Source organism: Aythya ferina, assembly GCF_964211825.1.
Source record: "Aythya ferina genome assembly, chromosome: 4".
NCBI classification, from domain to species: domain Eukaryota; kingdom Metazoa; phylum Chordata; class Aves; order Anseriformes; family Anatidae; genus Aythya; species Aythya ferina.
In genome coordinates, this window is record NC_140300.1 from 49,083,643 (window position 1) to 49,106,146 (window position 22,504).

The 22,504-nt window shown below is 38.9% G+C and overlaps 1 protein-coding gene across 17 annotated transcripts in view; it reads right to left on the reverse strand.

Moving 5' to 3' along the window:
* MARCHF1 (membrane associated ring-CH-type finger 1) overlaps positions 1 to 22,504 on the reverse strand; it is a 404,383-nt gene that overhangs the window by 26,996 nt on the left and 354,883 nt on the right. For 14 of the 17 annotated variants that reach the window (XM_084518138.1, XM_084518145.1, XM_084518136.1 and 11 more), the window contains 2 exons: positions 10,968 to 11,047; positions 9,949 to 10,683 (listed from right to left, as the gene is read on the reverse strand). The exons of 1 other annotated variant lie outside the window; for it this stretch is intronic. In XM_084518138.1, coding sequence (XP_084374264.1) covers positions 9,949 to 10,683; positions 10,968 to 11,047 — 815 coding nt within the window. The remainder of the gene's footprint in view (positions 1 to 9,948; positions 10,684 to 10,967; positions 11,048 to 22,504) is intronic. 2 more of the 17 variants (XM_084518143.1, XM_084518142.1) reach the window with 1 other exon arrangement.

Consider the following 22,504-nt stretch of genomic DNA (forward strand, 5'->3'; position numbering starts at 1 on the left):
CTTTAGCATAGAATTGCTTCTACAACTGCTGCACACAAATGTATCAAAAGGAGAAATTTATACCAACATTGTGCATACAGATTATTAAAAAATATTTAAAGGGTTTTCTTGCTTAGGAGGTTCATATAATGCAATAAACTAGTAAAAAGAAAAACAGATTTTCAGCAAAAATCAAAAATGTTAAATTGAAAACAAAATCATTCTTTGTGAAGAATTTTGCATAATTCATATAAACTGTTGTGGATTTACTGTATGTTGCCTACAGAAAACCTAATTCCTGAACTATTTTATGTTTCTGTTCAATTCATAACATTTGTATAGGAAGATGTGAATAAATATGTTTCACCCTTAAACTCACCACAACCACTCCCTCAATCTCCTTCCCCAAAGGAACTGTCACAGGCAAAACAATAGGGAGATAAATGTAATTTATTGCCTATCACTAGCAGACTAGAACAGTGTCAAACTAAAAGCAAACTAAAAACACCTTTCCCCCATCCAACCTTTTCCAGCTCCTCCCACCAAGGGAGTATTTTGTTCGAAATATTAATTGTATTTAAGGCATATCCAAATGATGCTGAAAGCATTACTGATAATGCTTGATTGAGAAATTGTATGTGACATACTAAACTTTGTACCATAATGACTACGTAAAAGGAGTAAGTGAAGTTTCTAGTAGTTTAAGTTATACCTTCTCCTTTGCTGAAGGGCATATTGACACCATATAAGTGAGAAACTTCTTGAAATCAAAACATGCTGCTTGTCATGGTTTTGGCTGGGACAGAGTTGATTTTCTTTGTTTTCTTTGTAGAGGCTCATGCAATGCTGTGTTTTGGACTTCTGAAGAAAACAGTGGTGACAGCACATGGATGTTCAGCTGTGGCAGAGCAGTGCTCACCCAGAGGCAAGGCCTTCCCAGCTCCTTGCACTGCCCTGCCAGAGAGGGGCCAGGGGTGCCCCAGGAGCTGGAGGCGACCCATCCAGGACAGCTGGCCCAGGCTGCCCAAAGGGATGTCCCACACCGCCTGGTGTCACGCTCAGCGGTAACACCCAGGGCTGAGGAGGAGGAAGGGGGACGTTGGGAGCAACACTGTTTGTCTCCCTGAGAAGCTACCCCACATGAGGAGCCCTGCTGGCCTGCAGTGGCTGGCACCTGCCTGCTGGGGGGAAGCAGCCAGTGGGGCCCGGTCGGGCTTTGCTTTGCGCGGCCTCTGCCTTCCCCACCGAGCTGTCCTTGCCCCAGCCCTTGCACTGTTACCTCTCCCTTTCTCTCCCCATTCCACCTGGGCAGGGTGGGCGAGCGGCTGGGGGGTGCTGAGCTGCCTTATGGGGTTGCACCACACCAATGCTAAACAAAGAACTCAAAAGTTGGACATCTTCAGAATTTTGTATTGTCTCACTCTCTTTAATTTCATGAAAATGAAATATTTTCCCTTGTTTCCCCTGGTCATGTTCATTGCAAAAGTTACATGGCAAGAAGGGAAGTACAAAGTGAGATGGGCAGAGTTGGTAGACATTCACATGCTAATCAGACAAGTTCTTTTTCAGAAAAACGGCAAGATATAGTGGATAACTGTCCTTCATTTCTCATTGAATTAAGTTTGTTTGTTTGTTTGTTTGTTTTTTCCATACAAACACTTTTTATATAACCTCATTTTAAAAGGACAACTACAATCTGTGTTAAGCAAAGATTTCACATGGAAAATTTAAGATTTCCCTCACAGTGGTATAGTCTGGCAAAATCACAGCAACCAAAATTACAATCTAGAAACACTAGGTACTCTAAAGTGGTTACTCACCACCTGAGCTGCTTATTTCAAGAGATACAAATAGATTCCAACAGGTTTGAAGATTTTTCTTCACATGCAAAGTAACAATTTTGCTCTCATTAAAGAGAATAGCTGCTCATCTCTACCGTCATTGGAAAAACAGCAGTTATCCTAACCTGTCTTTCACTAATCCACTTTACTCTTTGGTAATTAAGAAAATAGGCCAATTTCTGTGCTGCTGTAGCAAAGTAGAAAATGCAGGAGTCTTGTTTGCGTTGTGAAAATCAGTTGGAAGCACTCCTCTATGACATTACCTGTACAGCTGATTTCCATAGATGACAATTGTCAAAGCAGGCTGATTAAGGACAAGAATGAATCAGCATGGCCATCCTTGTGCTTCAAGCTATATAAGAATCTCATTGTTATGCACAGCACTGGTTGGAAAAAGTTTGCAGCAATCCTGCATCACCAGAACTCCTTCAGTGTATTAGAGACCAACCCGTATGAAGCCATCCAAACAGCCAATATGATTTTTAAGGACTTTTGGCCACTGCCTATAGACAAAGGGTTTAGCTACAGCAAGGTAGTGCAGACAGCTTTCATAGACTTTCTCAAAAATATACCAAAGTGTATTTTACCCTCATTTAGCTTATGGGTAAGGATTAAAGAGCAGGCCATACCGTTGTGGGTGTTTGCTACAGTCCACTTCATCAGGAAGAGGAAGTAGATGAAGCCTTCTACAGACAGCTGGAGGTAGCCTCACAATCACAAGCACATGGAGGAAAAGATGATCCGGAGTAGTCAGCATGGATTCACCAATTGGAAATCATGCTTAACCAACCTGATAGCCTTCTGTGATGGGATGACTGGCTGGCTAGATGATGGGAGAGCAGTGGATGTTGTCTACCTTGACTTCAGCAAGGCTTTCAACACTGTCTCCCATAAAATTCTCATAGTGAAGCTCAGAAGTGTGGTATGGATGAGTGGACAGTGAGGTGGATTGATAATTGGCTGGAAGGCAGAGCTCTGAGGGTTGTGTTCAGCAGTGCGGAGGCCTGTAGCTAGTGGTGTCAGTACTGGGTCCAGTCTTGTTCTGGGTACTTATCAATAACCTGGATGACAGAACAGTGTACACCCTCAGCAAGTTTGCTCATGACACAAAGCTGGGAGGAATGGCTGATACCCCAGAGGGCTGTGGTGCCATTCAGGGGGACCTGGACAGGCTGGAGAGTTGGGCAGTGAGGAACCTTATCAAGTTCAACAAGTGCAAGTGCAGAATCCTGCACCTAGGGAGGAATAACCCCAAGCACCACCACTGGATGGGTGCTGGCCTGCTGGAAAGCACCTCTGTGGAGAAGGGCCTGAGAGTCCTGGTGGACAGCAGGGTGACCATGGGCCAGCATTGTGCCCTTGTGGCCAAGAAGGCCAACAGGATCCTCGGCAGCATTCAGAGGAGTGCTGCCAGCAGGCTGAGGGAGGTGATCCTGCCCCTCTACCCTGCCCTGGTGAGGCCTCATCAGAAGTACTGTGTCCAGTTCTGTACAAGAGGGGCAAGGACCTCCCGGAGCGAGTCCAGCGGAAGGCTACAAACATGTTTAGGGGGGCAGGAGCACCTGTCATAGGAAGAGAGGCTGAAAGAGCTGGGCGTATTTAGCTTGGAGAAGAGAAGTCTAAGAGGTTATCTGATCAATGTGTACAAATATCTGAAGGGAGGGTGCAAAAGGATGGGGGCAGACTCTTTTCAGTGGTGCCTAGTGACAGGACAAGAGGCAATAGGCACAAAATGAAACACAGGAAGTTCTGGATGAGTATGAGAAGAAACTTCCTAACTGTGAGAGTGACAGAGCACTAGAACAGGCTGCCCAGAGAGTTTGTGGGGTCTCCTTCTCTGGAGATATTTGGAAGCTGCCTGGATCCCATCCTGTGCAATCTGCTCTAGGTGACCCTGCTCAGTGGGGGGATTGAACCAGATGACCTCCAGAGGTCCCTGTCAACTTCAGCCATTCCCTGATTCTTGAACAAATTTGCTTTAAAAGCAGGCTCCTTATCTGAATTTATGGAGATCCCTTCAGTGACAAAATTAGCAGGAGCTTTGTGATTGGCACATGTTTACTGCCACTGTCTACACACTGTGACCAAGAGCATAATAATAAATTAATGCCAGTGCCCAATACCCAGACTCTCATTTTCTTCTTTCTTTCAGGAAGTATACATGTAGAATACAAATGCCTTCAAATTTCAAATAGATCTCCCTAGTAAAATGTGAAAAGCTTCTCCATATAAACATGCTTAAGGAGGATAATGTCTATTCCAAAAATAATATTATTTTAGATGAGAAAGGACTGAAAACACAGTCAAAATCCTGCCCATCACGGGAAAGTATATCTGGACTCATAATGATTATGCAAAGATAGATTGTTACCCAGTTTGATGGTACATATCATAGTTAGATCTAACTGTTACTGAAGGGAGCTTATTTCAGGGAGAAACAGCATAGCTGAAAAATGTTGGATGAAGCGAATTCCTGGCTTTGGTTTTGGCTGTGCAGATTAATAGCTGCCAGCATGAATTACCATGTGCTCCTAGGCTATCTTAATTGGACCAAAAGGAAATCCACAGGTTTGCAGAAGATTTCCCCAAATTGCTTGTTACTGTCTAGTAGTCTAAAAAAAAAAAACAACACACCAAACTGTTCATCTGTCCCCAAAGGGTATTTTCTCTTTCTGCTAGCTAACGTGGTGCTTACAGAACACCATAGCTAGAACCTAAAACTGTAAAACAAACACTTTATGAACTCACAGAAAATAAGTAACTCATTCATAAAAAATAAACTGAAAAAAATATCTAACTCTGTTCCTGCATAATTTATCACTAAACAACAACAACAAATCAATAAATATGTTCACCTAGCAATTGACTACATTGACTAGCATGCCATGTTTCTCTTGCTTTTATTTTGCAAGCTCTTTTTTTTTTTTCTGATCTCATTTCCATTTTATTCCACTGTTAAATCATAAAGTGATCTAAATGCCAAATTGGTCTTCCTCTCCATTTAAATGTAGTGTGAATGAAGCACATTAATTCTGCATACCGAATGTAATCAATTTGTATACCTCTTCCTTGTCAAACCTGCCCTTCCATTATACCATACAGTCAGCTGCCTTTTTCTGACTAGAGAAAAACACATTTTCAAAATGTTGCACCACACCAGTATAATTTCATAACAGTTTAGGCAAAGCTTTCTCTTGATTTCTCTAAACGTGATCCAAATTTTAAGAGACCCAAGAGCAAACTACATTAACAAAAGCACGCTATATCATTTATTTTGTCAACATTTCTTGTCCTCTACTAATATTTCATTATAGGTGATAAACAGGATATCTAACTATCTAAAGAGTTACAAGTAATTTCTGCCTCAGATGCACTGTCACTGCATCTCAACATAAGTGTCAGACAAGATTTACTACACTGAACATGAGCCTAAGAAACTAAGGACTGTGATTTTAAAAAGGATTTAGATTTCTTTCTGCCTGCCCAGTGAAAGTCAAATCTTTAAATAACTAATCTCCATTCAGAATGTATACTATCGGTATTTAATAGTGGGACCCTTCAAACCTCCTGTCCTCCAAACTTACTGGCAGAAAGCAGTGCTCTTAAAACTATTTGCATTAACTAGACTGTAGTTAAAACAAACAAACAAACAGACAAACAAAAAACACCACAGGTTTTGAGAGAAAGAAGCAGAAACCAGGAGTCACTTCTTCCTGTGTATGTGACCCTAACCACAACAAAGACATGCTTGCTTGCTTTCAGCTATTCTTACATTGTTCCAAATCATGGAGAGCTTCCAAAAGAGATTGCATAACCAGATGGCTAAAGAGGTGACAGATGGGGCTTTGAACCATCAGGCAAAGAAAAGAATTAACCAGGATTTCATACTGCTTCAAAGGCTGATGAACCACTAGACCATCATCTAGACGAGGAGATTCCTATTAAAAAGTCACCTTGTAAAAAGAAGGCTTTAAACAGGAAAGTAAGCAGTAACAATAATTCTTTTGAGCCACCAACACGCAGGACAAGGTTCAGCGATCTGGCTCCTAATGAGGGAATGTATCATCTTGGGACCCTGAGGAAGATGCTAACATCCCAGAGAGAAGCAGGTTAAACATCCTCTTCAGTCAAACACTACAGGCTAGCAATTCAGCATCCTTCATTTGGTGATTTTTGAGGAATCTGGATGGTATTTCAAGTCTGTGTATTCTGCGCTACAGTTACAATTATTTATTTGATCCAGTTCCACTGTTTCAGTATAAATACTTAAAATGAATATTCAGTTTCAATGGTAGTATTCATGCCTACATCTATCCTCTGTTTATCTTTCTCTTCTTTCCTCAAGTCCAATCTCTGAAGACTTGTTCCCTCACAAGAGGCTTTCTGCCTGTTGATTCTCGAGCACTCTACTACATGAATAATGGAGGACCTAAGGTTTTTCATGCAAGACCTTCACATTTTCAGGTTCTGCAAAGTACTATTATGGGAAAAAAAATGTTAAAACACTTGATTTCACAGAGATAAACTACTTAATCTTACTGTCTCTTGTCAGGGGCAACGTACACCATTTCTTCCTATCCACAATTGTGTTAACACATAGAAATACCCATATTAATCATCTTCTAAGTTTATAACTGCCTTTCAAATAATTCTCTAGCTTTTTGAAAGCTGATTTTTAAAAGTGATACTTAGATTCTTCAGATTTCTTTAACCAATCTCATTAATTCCCTTACTACTTCTAGCCATTCTTAACAGTCTTCATGTACATGTATGTGCTGCTCTATTTAAAAGTAATTTCTAATTATCATCATCTAATGATGTCATTCCTTTACCTGACAATATAGAGAGTCATTATGGAGTTAAAAAATCAGCATTGTACTTCTGATATGTATATTTTCGTAGTGAGGAATTCCATCTTGTTTGTGTGTGTGGCTTTATGTGAAAAACCATAGGACAAAATCCTCCCAATCCATTCACTTTATTGTGTCCCAAACACAGCTTTTATCTTCATGGAGATTACCCTTGATGGAGATTACCCTTCTAAGGCTGCTCCTCAAGCCACATCGCAAATTGCAGAGTAAAATATACATGAGGAAAATCTCAGAAACAGGGCAGATTAGGAAAAGGGGAACTGTAAGATTTTGAAAGCCTGCTTTGTGAAACTCAAAAATACACACACAAATAATTCAAAAGTAGGTGCTATAACAACTCACACTGACACAACTTAAGTAGTTGTCCATAATCACAAAAGCAGAAACCTTGCCTTCTAATGAACTCAAGAAGAAATGAATTAATTCAGGGAAAGGGTTGGAAAAATCATCATTAATGTCATGTCATTGTTTCATCATTTTGGAAACCGAGAAACAGTGACACTAGAAGGGGAAATGTCTCACTTGAAGCAGCCAAGAGGTCTGCGTTAGACTAGCTGATTTGTGCCACAGTACTACATTTTTATCTTCGTCACTAATGTGCTTATGTTAGAACAGGATGTGTCCTGTCACATTCCCACTCATTCAGCTATATGCTCATAGGAGAACCTGCTTACAGCCTTATGTGCATATATCAACATGTTCCACTGCCAATAGTTCCCAAGGAAGTAAAGAAAATAAATAAATAAATAAAATTAGCTACCCAAACACTTAGAGACAAAATAGCTGGCATCAGGAGAGTTTTAAGATTCCTCTGCTATTTCCACACACTCACCCAATCTGGTAAGTGTGTGGACATTCCTCTCAGATGGGGACATTTCCTCTCAGAAAGTGGTTACTGTATACATGCAATTCACTGCTGAAATGCAAATTATTATTTTATTTTTTTTCACAAGAAGGAAGCTTGTGAATATGAAGAGAAAAATGTCACAGACTGTGAGTTAACAAAGTGCATAGGCCTGTCCTGAAAACCAGAAACTACAGTAGTAACAACATGTCTTCCTTTTTCTTCATCCGTCTGGAAACTGTAAGATAACTTATCGCATATGAGAAATTAACATGCTACTGATTTTGTAACATTCTTCCTCAATGCATTACCATCATTACAATACACTTAAGTAATGGAAGCAAACAATAAAGCATTACCCTGACAATGGAGAAAAGATCACAATTCTTGACAAATTTGGCATAACAGAACAAGTTTAACTCTAGGCATTCAAAGAGCATCTCCATGGATAGCAAGCACTGGAACAACCCCTATCAAAAGCTGTCAACCTTCCTCTACTAAACAAGAGCCAAGGAAATGCACATCCAAAAATTCCATCCTTGAACAAGCTTCAAGTCTTGCAAAAAGTGCCTGGGTTATTATAACAAAATTGAATGGGTTAAGAAGACACAGACAGAAGACTGGAGCCCACATTTTGTCTGAAAGCAATGTCTAAGTTTATGGACTCAGGCAGCAGTGAGGATTAATCTACACGAGACAGTTGCAAAGCTTTGACTTTAATTTACCTTGTAGATTTTTTAATATGGTGTAGTTAAGCCTGCAGAAATACTCATACTGAAATAATTTATTTCTGTTTTTGAGTATTTATATTCAGTTAATAATGACTAAGTGTCCCTATCATACAGGTACTGTCCCTATTGCACTGGATCTTCAATGCATGCTGGCTTAGTCGTTCAGAAACTTAAGACAACTCTGTAGTTGTTGAGGTAGTTATCTGTGCACCTCCCTCCATCATACCATGCAGACATACTTCAAGTGCTTCAAAAACATATAACACAGTTACAGAAATACAAAGAAACAGCAGTAGTGTTAAGGTAAAGAGGTCCCAAGCCTGTGGTGTAGTCCCATTGTGCAAGCTGATGTACAGACACAGTTGGACTTTACTCAGAAGACTCTTAAATTATCACGTCAGACAATGGTCAGACAGTTGAAACACCCATTCTTGCTTGGTAAGTGTAACAAAGAGTGCATGGCACTATCTGTATAAGTAATGGCTTCTCTCTCCTGCTATGAAAAAGCACAATGTCTGCATGTTATCCTTTATCTTTTTAATACTACGATCTTTGCAGTGTGTTACTAGGTTGAAGTATACTGTGAAACTGCATGACACGGTATACCCAACTTCCTCATTCTGACTGTTTACATTTCCATGCAAATTTCTTCCCAGCAAAGAAAAGTGAGAAGTTTTTGGTTACCATATCAAGAAACTAAGTCTGATCCTCATTTACACTTTGTAGATGAGAGTCAATGCTGGCACACAAGTTTTTTTTTTTTTTTTAAAAGTACTTGTTTCAGTTCTGTTAAACTTACGGGACAGCACATTTTCATTTACCACCAAATTAAGCAACTCACTTCCCCTCAGTTTGCTACTCTAAATCCAGGTATTACTTCAGAAGCAGCCAGCTTGCCCTCATTTCCAGGGAAAAATGCACACCTTTTGATAGCATGCTTCACCACAATGATATCAAACTGTCAGACGCCAATTCTTCTCCAAACTAGAGAGAACTGTTGGAGTTACTTTTTCTTTCTCAACGCTTATTTTAACACTTATTCTGCCCAAGCTTCCTTTGTATTGTTCCAATCTTTGTGATAGCTACCGAGCAGCCTCTACGTGTTCACAGCGTAGCAGTGTTCAGCAGTGCACAGTACCATACAGCTTATGCCTAACGGGACAGCCTGCTTTGCAGGCACCATCCATCAGATTGCTGTGGTAATGGCAGCTCTATAGAGGACACTGAATCAAGACCATAAACTTACTCATGTAAGTCAATGAAAAGTGACAAAGAGGGACCAAAACTAGATTCGAACTGATCACCTCAGAATGAAAAACTCTGTATCCCATTGTATTGAGCTACCCGGCACTCTGCCTCATTCTCTGGCTCTGGCTGCAGATTTAAAACACAGCCATAATCTGCTGGAGCACACGCTGTGTCCACCTTTATAAGGTAAAATTTAGCAGAGAAAAACATTTGGTTTCCTTGCAGAACTAAGGTTTTTAAGTAAGAGGAATGTACCTTCAAACTGATACATGCTAACTTCTCTATAGCAGAGGTTTCTGTGTTATTTCTTACAGCCTGTCTAGAAATTTATGACTGAGAAACAGTGACAGAAAGCAGTCAAGAGAAGGGCACTTAGCTCATGGTGGTGAGAAATTCCTTGTAAGAACATTAAATCTTTCTTAGTGAGGACTAACCTGCATACTTCTAAATCATCAGACCAGTCATCATACAACACTGGAGGCTTCTGAACAGCATCAGTCACAGTGGGCCCTGCCCCAACAGGTGCTCCATTATCTGGGACTGCCAGAGCATCACTGCCAGAGCCTGCCTCTGCAAAGGAGTCCTTCATGTCTTTATTGCATTTAAGGTAAGAAGATGCAGGCTGCTGATCTCTGCAGTAGCTTTTCCCCTTGCTTTTTCCACATTTTCTTGAGGAGATCCTTGCTTCCTGAGATGATGCTGAAGACTGTGATTCCTTTAGCCTTGGAACCCTTCTTCTGCGATGATTTAAAGTAGGATTTTCTGGGTCAGAAACCTCTTGCTTCTTTTTCCCCATTGTCCCCAGGGTGACAAGTTCAACAGCATTATTATTTGAGGACCCATCCGGGTTACTGCACGATCCCTTATTCCTTCTCCCTTTCCTGGACATTCTGGCTTTTTCTCTTGCTCTCCTCCTAGCCTGAGCCCACTGACTCTCATCTGAGGATGATGATGAATCGGATGCATTCCAGCTGGATTTTGCAGCCTCGGGATGTAATTTACAGTCTTTCCCCTTTTCTGTATGCTCACCATTGTCTCCAGTCTCTCTTTTCCGCCTAAACCTTCGTTTTACTTGTTTCTTACCAGACTCCCTATTAGAAGGGGTCAGCACCATGACAGGGGTTGCATGTTCAAGCTCATCTTCTGACAAATCATGCAAGGTAGTAGATCTAGATGAAGCGGTAAGCAAAGGAAAGGGATGGAAATGATAAGGGTATGTGGAAAGAAACAGAGAGAGAGAAATCACAAAAAAAGGATGAAAATGAGAACATGAATTGTAATTGGAAAAACATGAGACTGAAAAGCAAAACCATAAACAAAGGAGATCAAACAAAAACTAAAGTCTATGAAATTATGAACAGTGCTAAGCACAAGCAAGAGCTACATACTATTTAATACAGACATCAACTAACGCGTATCAGGCAGATTAAAGCATACTTGTGTCAGCACATACCTACAAATGTCCTGAGTGGAAGGGCAGACAGACAATCGTGACTGACTCCTGGGAGCTGTTCCTGTTGTAGGGCTGCTTGCCTGTTGAAATAAGTTAGACAATTTGGAATCTTTGTCCATGAAATACATTGCAGATATTTTACTGCTTTGCCACATGATTACAAAATTAAAGTAACTGCTGCTGCTGTTCATAGCGTATTCTTGAACACATGCAAGATCACAAAATACAGGAAGCCTGACCAAAAGCAAAACCTATTTGTGGAACTAAATATGACTGAAGTGTTTCAGCTCTCGTTTGCTCATGACTACTTTTTGTCACTGTTTGAGGAAGCAGCTTTCAACATTTGAGACTTCAGTTTGGTTTTCATCTACCGTAAATGTCAGATGGAAAAGATGTTTTTATTTTCATGCAATCGAACAACCATGATGATCCCTTTCAAAATGGAATGAAGGGCATTTACATTATGCTGAGTGATGATAAGCATGAAGCAAACCTACAATGAGTGGACTAACAGAACACTGAGAAAATTAAAGTATGTTTTAAAAGGTTTTCAAGGCAATCAGGTCTTCTAGAAGAACTGAAAAATATGAAACTGATGAGGCTGAGACGACCAAAGTGCAGGCTGCAACTCTACAGAGCTGATCACATTCTCAAACAGCAGGAGAGAGATAAAATATGTTTAGTATATAGCATTTTGCTCATAAGGTTGTTGCTACAAATTGCAAACTCAGTTGCTCAATACTTCCACTGAAAACATATTTTGATGGCGTTAATAGCAAACCATTTCAATCTGCCTCACATTCTTCTGGCAGCATAACTGTATAGAATCCAAATTTAAATCCCAGGCTTTGTGATTCTTCACTCACGTGGTACAGTATTGTGGGAAAAGGATTTAATATATAGCATTCTTAAGGCCATGATATTCCTTTAGCTGTTAAGGATATTATCTTTCAGTATGGAACTGTCTCGTGAATGCCACTGCCAAATGGAGACAAAATAGTATAAGCCTACAAGTATCACATCATGGACCATATACAGGGGAAGAATGACTATTAAGCAATAACACAAAGATACAAAGAACAAATAACACAAAGATGTAAAGGCTGTTATTCCAAGATTTTGTACCAGTAAATCAAATTCAGGTATATGCAGGGTCCATAATTGCAATTATTCCTAGCTCACCTTTCACAAACATTTTTGTGGTGTCAATTTGAAAATTAGGTGTACAAGCAACAATAAGTAAATACAAGAAGTATCTTCTGACACTTCGCTTTTATCCAATATCCTTTATATTGCTTTGGAACCATCAGTCTCCACCACGTGCACTTTTGCTCTTAACAGACTAGCAGGAGAGACTTAACAATGTTTTTGAATCAAAATAATCTAACTTTAGGAATTCAAGCACCCCTTTTTACCTCTTGATGTGCTGATATATCAACACCAAAAGTGTTACTAGTTCTTTACTACTAGTTCCACAAAATGAAACTTAGAGGTATGAAAATGAAGCTAACACGAGAAATTAAATTGATAAAGCGTTTAGACACAATCTTTATGTTCAAATGGTGTTTCAATGCCTTGGTCCACCAGGCAGCGGAGGAACATTAGAGTGTCTGCAGTCTAATGCTGGAAAAAAAGGACAAGTATCAATGAAATAGCATGTTTATATTCCAAATCTTTTTCTACAAAAGCAACATTTGACTTACGTGTTCTGTGAAGGAATATTAAATGTTCTTACACACATTAGAAATAGATGGCATATGGATAGCTGGGTATATAATCTTGTTCTACCTCAGTCTCTGTGATTAGTTTTAAGTGCTTAGGCATATCTTAAGTCATTTGCACAGTTACTTAATAAAGAAAAATGCAGACATGAGCAGCAGAGCCGTGTTGTTGGGCTACATGCCGCTACTGTGTGAGAAAATATCCTTCCAGATATACACCAGGTGAAGAACCCAGTCCCAGAGCCAAGGGTGTACTACTGAATTCATCCCTTGTGACTAGTTTCCCATCCCCAACACCCCCCCCCCCCCCCCCCCTTGGAGCTGCAGGACTGTACCAGTGCTGCTTTCAAGTTCAGTGCAATGTAAGGGGGTCAGGCTTGCTCTTCAATGGTGGATAGGTTATTCCCATGCCATAAAGGCAAGATTTACACCACCTAGCCACAAGCCTTATGCTTTGAAGGGGCAAGGAGAATGGCAAAACTGCACTGTAACGGTGCAGTAGTTCTGCACAAGTTCAAGAAACTTCCAGCAGCTATTAAAGCAGGAAGCCAGCTAGGCAAGTCTTAAGAGGGTTGGAATCAAGACAAGAATTAAAACAAATTATTTGAAAAGCTTTTACACTTATTATTTGGGGCTGGAGACAGGTGGAAATCTAATTATTTTAAGATAAAAATTACATTACTAGTTTGATTGCTTAAATCTTACATTTCACTCTCAGCTGCAAAGAGGTCTGGACTGTTTCAGACCTGCTCAGGCACATTTACTTTCTAGTTCCCCAGCACCGGCATAATGATGTTACATTCAGTTGCACAGTACTCAGAGCAAGGTTTTTCTTCTAAAAACATTTTCATCAAATTCCTGAAAAATGAATGCTTTTTGCTTGTTTGTCTAATCCCTATTGGAGCAAACCTGACATCTGAGCACGCAAAAAGCTTTTGCACTGATTCAGTCCTCAGAAACAAAGCAAGAAAAATCCAGCATGCCAAGTTATGGACCAGCTAATTCAGGTTCTGATCTCACAGCAAGTTCCATTCAGTAGGTTTCTACACCTTTTAAATACAAATGTTGGTTTTATCTGCTTTAAAATAGCCTTTAATAGTAACATGAACTGATAGAGTGATTTCTAAAACTGAAAAAAAAGTGTTTCTGGTACTCATTTTCTGATGCTTACTTGCAGTAAAATTAGACCTTTTCTGCCTCACAGGCACCGGAGGACCTTATTTTACATACAACTCCAGCCTTATCTCTGTAAATTAAATAGGAGTGGAAGGCCCTCTTAATGTCTAGTGTGTCCCTGCCACCGCATATCACGCCAACAGAATCACTCATGGGGAGTTCAGCTGGTTTTAAAAACTTGTAAATTCCAACTCAGCTGAAGACCATCCCAGACCTTTACCACAAAATGCCTTTGTACTTCCACCCTGAATTCTGTCAGCATAACCTGTACTTGTCTGCTCTCTGGTCCCAACACTGCCACCAGGTTTGCCTCATTTCTTTCCCTTAGCCTTCTTCCCTGCAAACTAAAAATCCCGAACTTATTTTTAATGAACACACATGCTGTTCTGCCCAGCAGCACAAAGATACCTAAAGGAGCATTTAGTTGGTATAATCAGAGGGCACAGCATGCAGCCACATGCAAGTACTAGGTCAGATCCTAGAATAGGTATCCTTGTATCAGCTGAGCATTTTGCTTCACATGAGCAGCAGAAGGGCCGGGTAACACAAGAACAGCACTGCACACAGTCGTTCGGTTGGTGCTACCTTGGACTGCTTGCTATATAAAACACATCACTGAACAAGTCCATCAGCCCTGCTCATAACATAAGCTGTTATTTTCAGTCATCCTTTACTGACAGTTTTAGTAGCAAAACACAAAATCCTCTGGGTGGCACCATTTATTCTACAGGCAAATCTGACAAATCAAAACCACGATCATTTGAATAAATCCTACTCATATCGTATCCACCTGGATAACAAGCTCTAATGGGAATGTATATACAACAGATGTTGGAAACAGTCTCAAGCACACAGGGCTTATTGTTATAATTGCTATTGCACTGCTACGTGGCTATTTAGCACACTGAATATTTTGAGATAATGCACTTATTGAATAGAGGGATCAGGTTGGTGCTGTGGACTCCAGTCCCACTTGGCAGGAAGAATAATGAATTCCTTTAAAAATAGTATCCCTTGAGCGGATGTCTATTTCTAACGGTACAGATATTGTACAGCTCATCAGAATGGGAAAACTGAACTAGCACCTTACTAATTTTATCATAGCAAACTATATCAGCAGCTTAATTAAATGTGGTAACTCAAAATAAAGTTGTCTGACAAGGCAGCTTATTTCTCTATGACATCAACACCAGGATGGTGCTGGAGGGATAATGCCAACTCCAGCTGATTAGGTTTGGCACTTCAAAAGCAGTGTTAGTAGAGATTCCCCAGTCACCACCTTCTGCTGTCTTGGCCACCTTCTTGTTGTCTTTAGATGAACTCTCTCATCAAGGCTACGCAATTCAATTAACAGACATGACAGGGTGCTTACTCAATTATTTCTGATATGTTCAACTGGAGTTGGTCATATGTTTTCCACACAGAATACTGGTAAATATAGCATTTTCAGGACAAGCAAGATAATCATTTCTCTCACACCAGGGGGCTCTAATATCACACATCTCCATGTTAAAAGAGTTCAAAGACAGAAATGGGGGCAGAATGACATGCAAATGATGAAAGCTATAGGAATTTCCAGTCCACAGAATGGATATTCAAGATCTGACAGAATTTCCCAGTTAACAACAGAAAACGAGACTCCTCACTGACCAACTACTGCTTACACTGCATGATGGAACTAGCACAGGAACACAGCTTGTGTTCTTTTTAAGGGGAAAAGGCTCTATTTTCACCTCACAGGAGAGCTCAGTAACAACATGTTCCACAAATGCAAAGCATTCATACCTGAATAGACATAAGCTTTAAAATAAAACACCAGATGTAATGGACAGCTGACATAAAATGTCCTTGGAGATAACCCAGAAAGGCAAATGAATCCTCTAATCTAATGCGTCTGTTCTGAATAAGGATGACCAAAGGCATTTCAAAAAGCTCTTCATCCTACAACACTGCTTAAGCAGAAAGTCTGAAAATTGCAGGAAGGTAGGGCAGGCTGGGAATATGACTAATGCTTTTATGCTCGCACTAAGTATGCTTTACAGCAGCAATGCATCACAGAATCCTCCAGATCCCACCAGCCAATACAGTTAAAAAGCTGAAACTCTACCCTAATCAAATAATGGCACACTAAGGAACAGATACCTTAGAAGATTATAGCAGTTTGCACAGCAATAAACTCAGCAGGAGATCCAGTCTGCATATTTTCATCTGATAATCCTGCTTTGTAAACAACGCAACATTTTAAGGGAACCATCAGTCTTTATTAACTTTTATTTGGATAATTTCTCAGGTCTAGAAAGATCAAAAACACGGCTGAAATGACCCAAGCTCAAGTCCACACCTATAGACAGGTGTATCTTAGAACATCTGTCTTGAGATGGCATTCCAACTTGAAACTGAAACTCATGCTCCTCTTTTTTTTTTTTTTTTTTTTTTTTTCCCCCTTTAGTCATTCATGATGGAGTTCCTGCTTTCAGATCTAGATATTATTATTGTCTGACTGATGGCTTTCCAGCAACCATTAAATGAATCAGAAGCTCACTTCTGTTTTCTTTCACAGCAAGGTTTGGTTTTTTTTTGGAAATCATTTCCTGCACAATTCTTCCCCAAGCCTTTTCTTTCTCTCCTGTTTTTCTTTCTTTCTACCTGCCTCTGAAGAGACAGAGTAAAGGGAGAAATAACACAGAAAGGAGAAGAAATATACTTATGATTCTGCTGAACGAAACTGTTCTGCTCCTTTGAAACTCAGTATGATCACACTAAAGAATAGTTTTAAATCTAAATAACTAAAGCACATTTACTTTCCACTAAAGAAAAATCAAAATCATGAGTGGCAAATCTATCATGCTATTTAAAAAATTAAACTAACAAAGACAATGGCAAATTTGAGTTGTAGATTCAATAAGCTTCTAATTTCTTTTGTCTTACTGAGCTATGTTAACCTTTCTTTTATAGGTAGAAGTTCTTTGCAAAATTCCACTCTTCCTCTACACACTTAGCATTGGTAGCTAAGCTTTGAATTGCCAGATGGATTATAGTTTGCAGAAGTCTTTGTGTTGCAGTCCTGCAATATTTTTGATTCATGACTCTCTTCAAATGCTTCAGGATGCGTCTTTTTAGGCATTATCACTTTGTTAATAAAAATGTTATTTAGCTCCTAGAAAAACATAATGGATTCATTGATTCACTGACTTAGGCAACTGAAACCCAGGGGGAGCTGGTCTTTTTCCAGAAGCTGCAGAGCCCTGAAGCCAGCAGCTCCTGACTGCCCAGAAGGAGCTAAATGCAAATGTAGCCTGAGGAAAGGTGAAGTATAAACCATGCATCACCTTTGCTACTGTATTTTGCAGTATTTTAGTTACAAACTAGTCAGTATCAGTATTCATGGTTTAGATTTTCTCTTCTGAAGAAGGGTATATATTCCTACTTATCCCTCTATCTGCAGGACTTAAAGCCTCAGTATATATACTCACCAGCTTTCACTCATATGACATTCCCTCAGTTCTCCCACAAATGCCCATGTATGTGAGTGCACACACTTGCCCCACTGTTTGCTTGGTCTGATGGACTATTAAGGAGAAGGACTGAATAAATTCCCATCTGTGAGGACATCATCATTATATTTGAACAACCGACTCTGGTGTCTATTTAATATTTAATTATTCTGTCCCTAAGGGAGAAATCTAAATGTCCCAGAGTGAGAGAGCTGCACAAAGAATATTGATATGACTAAGCCAAAAGACAGTGAAACCCCTACAACACATCATTATGAAAAACAGTGTTTTTGGAAGTGCAGAGAACCTCAGACTGCAGCAAAATAATAATTTTGTACCAGTGTGGAAATAAAGTTTGCTTGACTGGATTCTTTTTAGGACAAAGACCTGAAATGTTCTTCCAAGTGCAATATATGTGAAAAATGGCTGTATAAAAATTTTCAGCAGTATGTATGGAGTAGGTCTGTTATGGATAATAATTTTTGTTGAAAACTGAACAGCGTATGTCATCACTTGAATACTGTGCTTACTGGGAACAAATCACCTATATGGTATTATATATCATAGGACAGAGCTGAAATCAGTGATGAAATACTGCTGCCTCCTTATCCACAGAAGTGGAAATTACATATAAGCATTATGCACAAAGTACACTTGTATAAACACATAAAATTAATATATTTCAAATATCCAATTTTGTCAGGATGTGCTGGTGTGGCACATTTAGGAATACTCAGTATAAACTGTTGGCAAGAATTACAATTTAAAAAAACACAATATTACACCATATTTTTGTATGTATTCCCTTTCATTAGAACGCTAGTTTAAAATATGTCAAGTGTATCCAAGAATAAATTGACAATACTTCTTCTACTGGTCGCCCCCTGAAACTGCAATATATTTAATGAAATTTTATTTACAAGTTCAAATTTCAGGAAGATTTAAGTAATTCTGCAGGTTGTTAAGCTTACTGTAAATGAAGATTAAATTCTACGTGCAAGCCACAAAGCATTCTGTAGACAAAGAAACCACACATTTACATCTAAGAGGAAAAAAAAAAAAAAAAGCAGCAATAATTTTTATGTCATTGCATCTAGTTCTAGTTTTTGTTTTTCTCTACTCTATGTTTTGATGAACAAAATACTTTTCACTAACTTGTTTACTTTGTGATGGTGTTTTTTACAGTAACAGAATCATGAGAGTTAAGAGCTAAGCTAGTCTTCACCTTTGATATTAATGATTCTGTTTATGAGCAAGAAGAATCATTTGGATGACTAAGATACCATTAACACTCAAATTTTAATGCCAGTTTTGTATACATGGTATTATTCATTGTAACAGTGCTTTTGAAGGCTGACATTTTACACTTTACAAGAGCAGGGACTTGTTTTTTCAGGGTTTATTTTTTGAAACTCTAAGATTTCTCTCAGTTCTGATGAGATACATCATTACGTTTATTTTTATATTGACTTCTTAATGTTATTTTAAAACAAAGTTCATTACAGAAAACTAGGAGCTACACATTGAAAAGACTGAAAAAAACCACCATGGCAATCTGAAGAGAACTGTCATTTATGACAGGTGTGAGATTGGGACCAAATAGGAAGAATAGCACAGATGGATCCACTTTTAGCAGTACAGTCCCCTGTAGCAAAATGCTAGGGGTCACACAATTACTCTTTAGGATTCAATCACACAACAGCTATCCCAGAGATGCTGCAATCCTCTCTCACGAACTGACTACCTCAAAACAATCAATAAATTGGCAATAATTTCATCTAAAACTTTAGCGAGCACTGCTTTGACATGCTGGTGTCTTTTGGTTTTCATTTGCATTTACTGAGAGGAGCCAGACGTGACATAGGCAATGAGTATGGAAATCGTCTAGGGTGGAGATAAAAAAGATAAACACAGAGTGGAACCAATTTTTACATCCTTTACCTTCTCTGTTGGTTTTCATCTTCTAAAATAGACCAACGAATATCATCACAATGAATATTCTGAAATGATCACCTCACTTCTTCCTGATGTAAATCAACCGAGTTTTATTAGAAAGATGCTTCAGAGACTTGTAAATAAAAAGTATTCTAACATCTGCTCCAGGCTTTTAAGAAGCAATTGAGCCAAAACAAAAATCAGGCAATTTGCTCCAAGTCTGAGGTTCACTGAAAAATAAGCCCAAAGTTCCCATCAGAGAATTTGAAATCTTACTGCAGAGAAAGCATCCTCCTCTAAGGAGCTCTTGATTCATACTTAACATGCAGAAATATAATTACAATGTGCTAGCAACATTTCTTCCAGAAAGCATTTTAACACAACCAGGAAGCCTTACAAACACATACAAGCATAACCTCTATGGGCTGTAATTCAAACACAAGACTTTTTCCACTGGTTAACCACAACAGAAAGAAATGAATCCACCAGATTCTTCTCAGATTAAATTTCCTCTTAAATTATTCACATATTTAGGAAGACATAAACGATTTACCGAGAAAAGCTACAGTGCCAAGAATTAACTGATGGCAAATATCTAATGAACAAAGTAAATTTTTTTCATTTACTTAGAGTTTAAATACACCTGGAGAAAATAATTCTAATTCTGAAATCCAGAACAGTGCTTAAGACTACGTCTGGGAGATGGTTGGGAGAGAAATGTTAAGGGTTACAAAGACAAAAGGAACACAATAGCGAGGCTGGTTCTTAACTCACGTTTCCAGTACTTCTATGTTTTTATTAATATAGGCTTTGAAAGCCATACTCAGGAATCACTCCACTTTGTCACTCTGAAGTAATAGGCACTGCAGGTTAATCCCAGAGAGGACCCATTGCTCCCAGTGCTAGCAGGGCAGAAGGCAACAACACCTGTTTATCCATTCATTGATTCTGTGGGAAAAAATCTACATTATTACCATAAGTGTGGCACAAATTGGACACCAATACATTTTCCTAATCACCTCTGCTTGGAAAACCAACCGAAGTAGTTGCTCTTGGAACCCCAGGGTAGTTTTAATGACTCATAGGCTGAAGGTAATGAGTGAACGTCCCAGATGGATACCCACTGAAGAGAGCTATAGCTGCCTGTCAGTCAGCAGCACGAGGACAGAGGCAGAGTAAGGAGATGGAGAGTACAAAATGATGTGAGACTACTTTAAAACCCTGCAATTAACTCGGTGGTTACCACACAGGTGGGATACTTAAGGTCACAGTAATGAGCTGGAACACACACAGAGATGGCTGCGTGAATTAGTTCTCCCTCCTGCCTGCCAAGCAAAATACTGCTGGCAAGGCGCAGGAGTGCTGAGTGCAGGAGGGGTGAAGCACCGTGCTGTATGGGGACAAGGGACAGTGTGAGCTGCAGCCCTGCCAGGCTCAGTGTTCACCTGCTCTTGCTCACAAACATGGTGCGTGGTTCGGTACTAAGCCAGGTAAACAAAATCAAAGTGTAGGATTTTGCTCTTCTCCTACCGTATTGATAAAACACTCCATTTCTCATGTTAAAAAAATCTCTCACCGGTGGAGCTATGCAATTTCATAGTTATAAGAAAATAATCTGTAAACGACTGGCCTAATTTTATGTTAGTACATGTACAGAAACATATTATCCAGCTATTATTTTACTTACTTAGTAACATGTATTACAGTGGACTTTCCAAACAATTGTGTTCAAATCACACCTAAACACATTAGGTTTTGTCTTCACATTTGGCCATATTATTACTGAAATTCTTATCAGAAATATACATGCAAGATAAAAACAGTCTTCCCAACATCCTACATTTTGGCACTCTCAGTGGACAGCAGAAGTGAACTGTAAGACTCAAGCATGGATTTCTTCCCCCCCCTCTAGGGAATGGTGGATTTTAAAATCTATGGATTAAATAGTTACATAATAACTCGTAGCTGGTAAATGGCAAATCAGAGCTATTCCTTTTCATTATGTCCAGATAAGACATATCAAGTGTTCAACAATTCAGTTTAATCTGTATTACCATGCAATTCAGAGTTAATGTACCTAGTATGTAAAATTGCCTGAGCATGTTCTGCAAACCTCAAGTGTCCTCTTTAAGGCTAAAACACAAGTTGAATGAATAAACAGCTTAAAACTGTTATGAAATATGAATCTGTGTTTGCAGAATCTTTGCTGTGTGCCATTTCACAAATAGGGTAGTGCAAAATCCAGTGATACCAGGCAATGGCTAATCTACTCCAGACCAAGATTTCCATACGCAACCAATCTTGGCATACACAAATATACAAAACTATTAAAATGCAACTCTCAATTTAACCCTTTTTAGTTTACGCAAACAGGCAAATGCAAATAGTAAAAGCCTCAAAATCAAAACGATGTATTTTGATTAAATTATATTTCTGAATGAAGGCTAATTTTTCTGTAAATTGAGATGTTTATTGTGTATAGGATCCGACACTGCACAGAATGCAGCTCTTGCCTTTGGTATTTAGTTTATGTCATCCAGAAGCCTCCAGTTTTGTTTTGGGATGCAGTATATGTTACTATTACTTTGTGCCATGTGATAGTAACCTGAAAAGTCTGGTATTTGTTTTTCTGTTTTCTTTTACATACATATTCTCCCATTGTATGAAAAAGGGCATTTTGAATCAAACAATAGACTGCAAACTAGAATTCCAGGCAAACATCTTTCAGCATTAGGAAAGTTTCACTAGCAGGTAGTTTCACATAAACAGAAACAAGTGTTTCTAAAAATCCTGCTTATAAATATAATACCTAAGAAGGTGCAAGCACCCTTTCTAATAAGCATCTATATTGATTTCTGGAGAAACTATTTTAAACTAAATGTCACTGAATGCCTCATACCACTGAATATATTTATGATTTGCCATTTTGTAATGCATATTGCATAAAAAAGTAGAAAAAGCAATATCAAATCCACATAATTTTACAATGATTGTAAATATAGACATGACTTTAAAATGTTACTGAAAATAATATATATAATTGACTGAGATCAAGCTTGTAAGTATATAATTAGGTGTTTTTTAAAAATAGCCAACAAGTCAGGAAGAGATTCTGCTACATCCTAGAACAGACTAGATATAATGTCTGTGTTTTTCCCTGCCTTCTTTTTTTTTTTTTTTTTGTTCTTCTTAATACAAAAATATAGTGTAT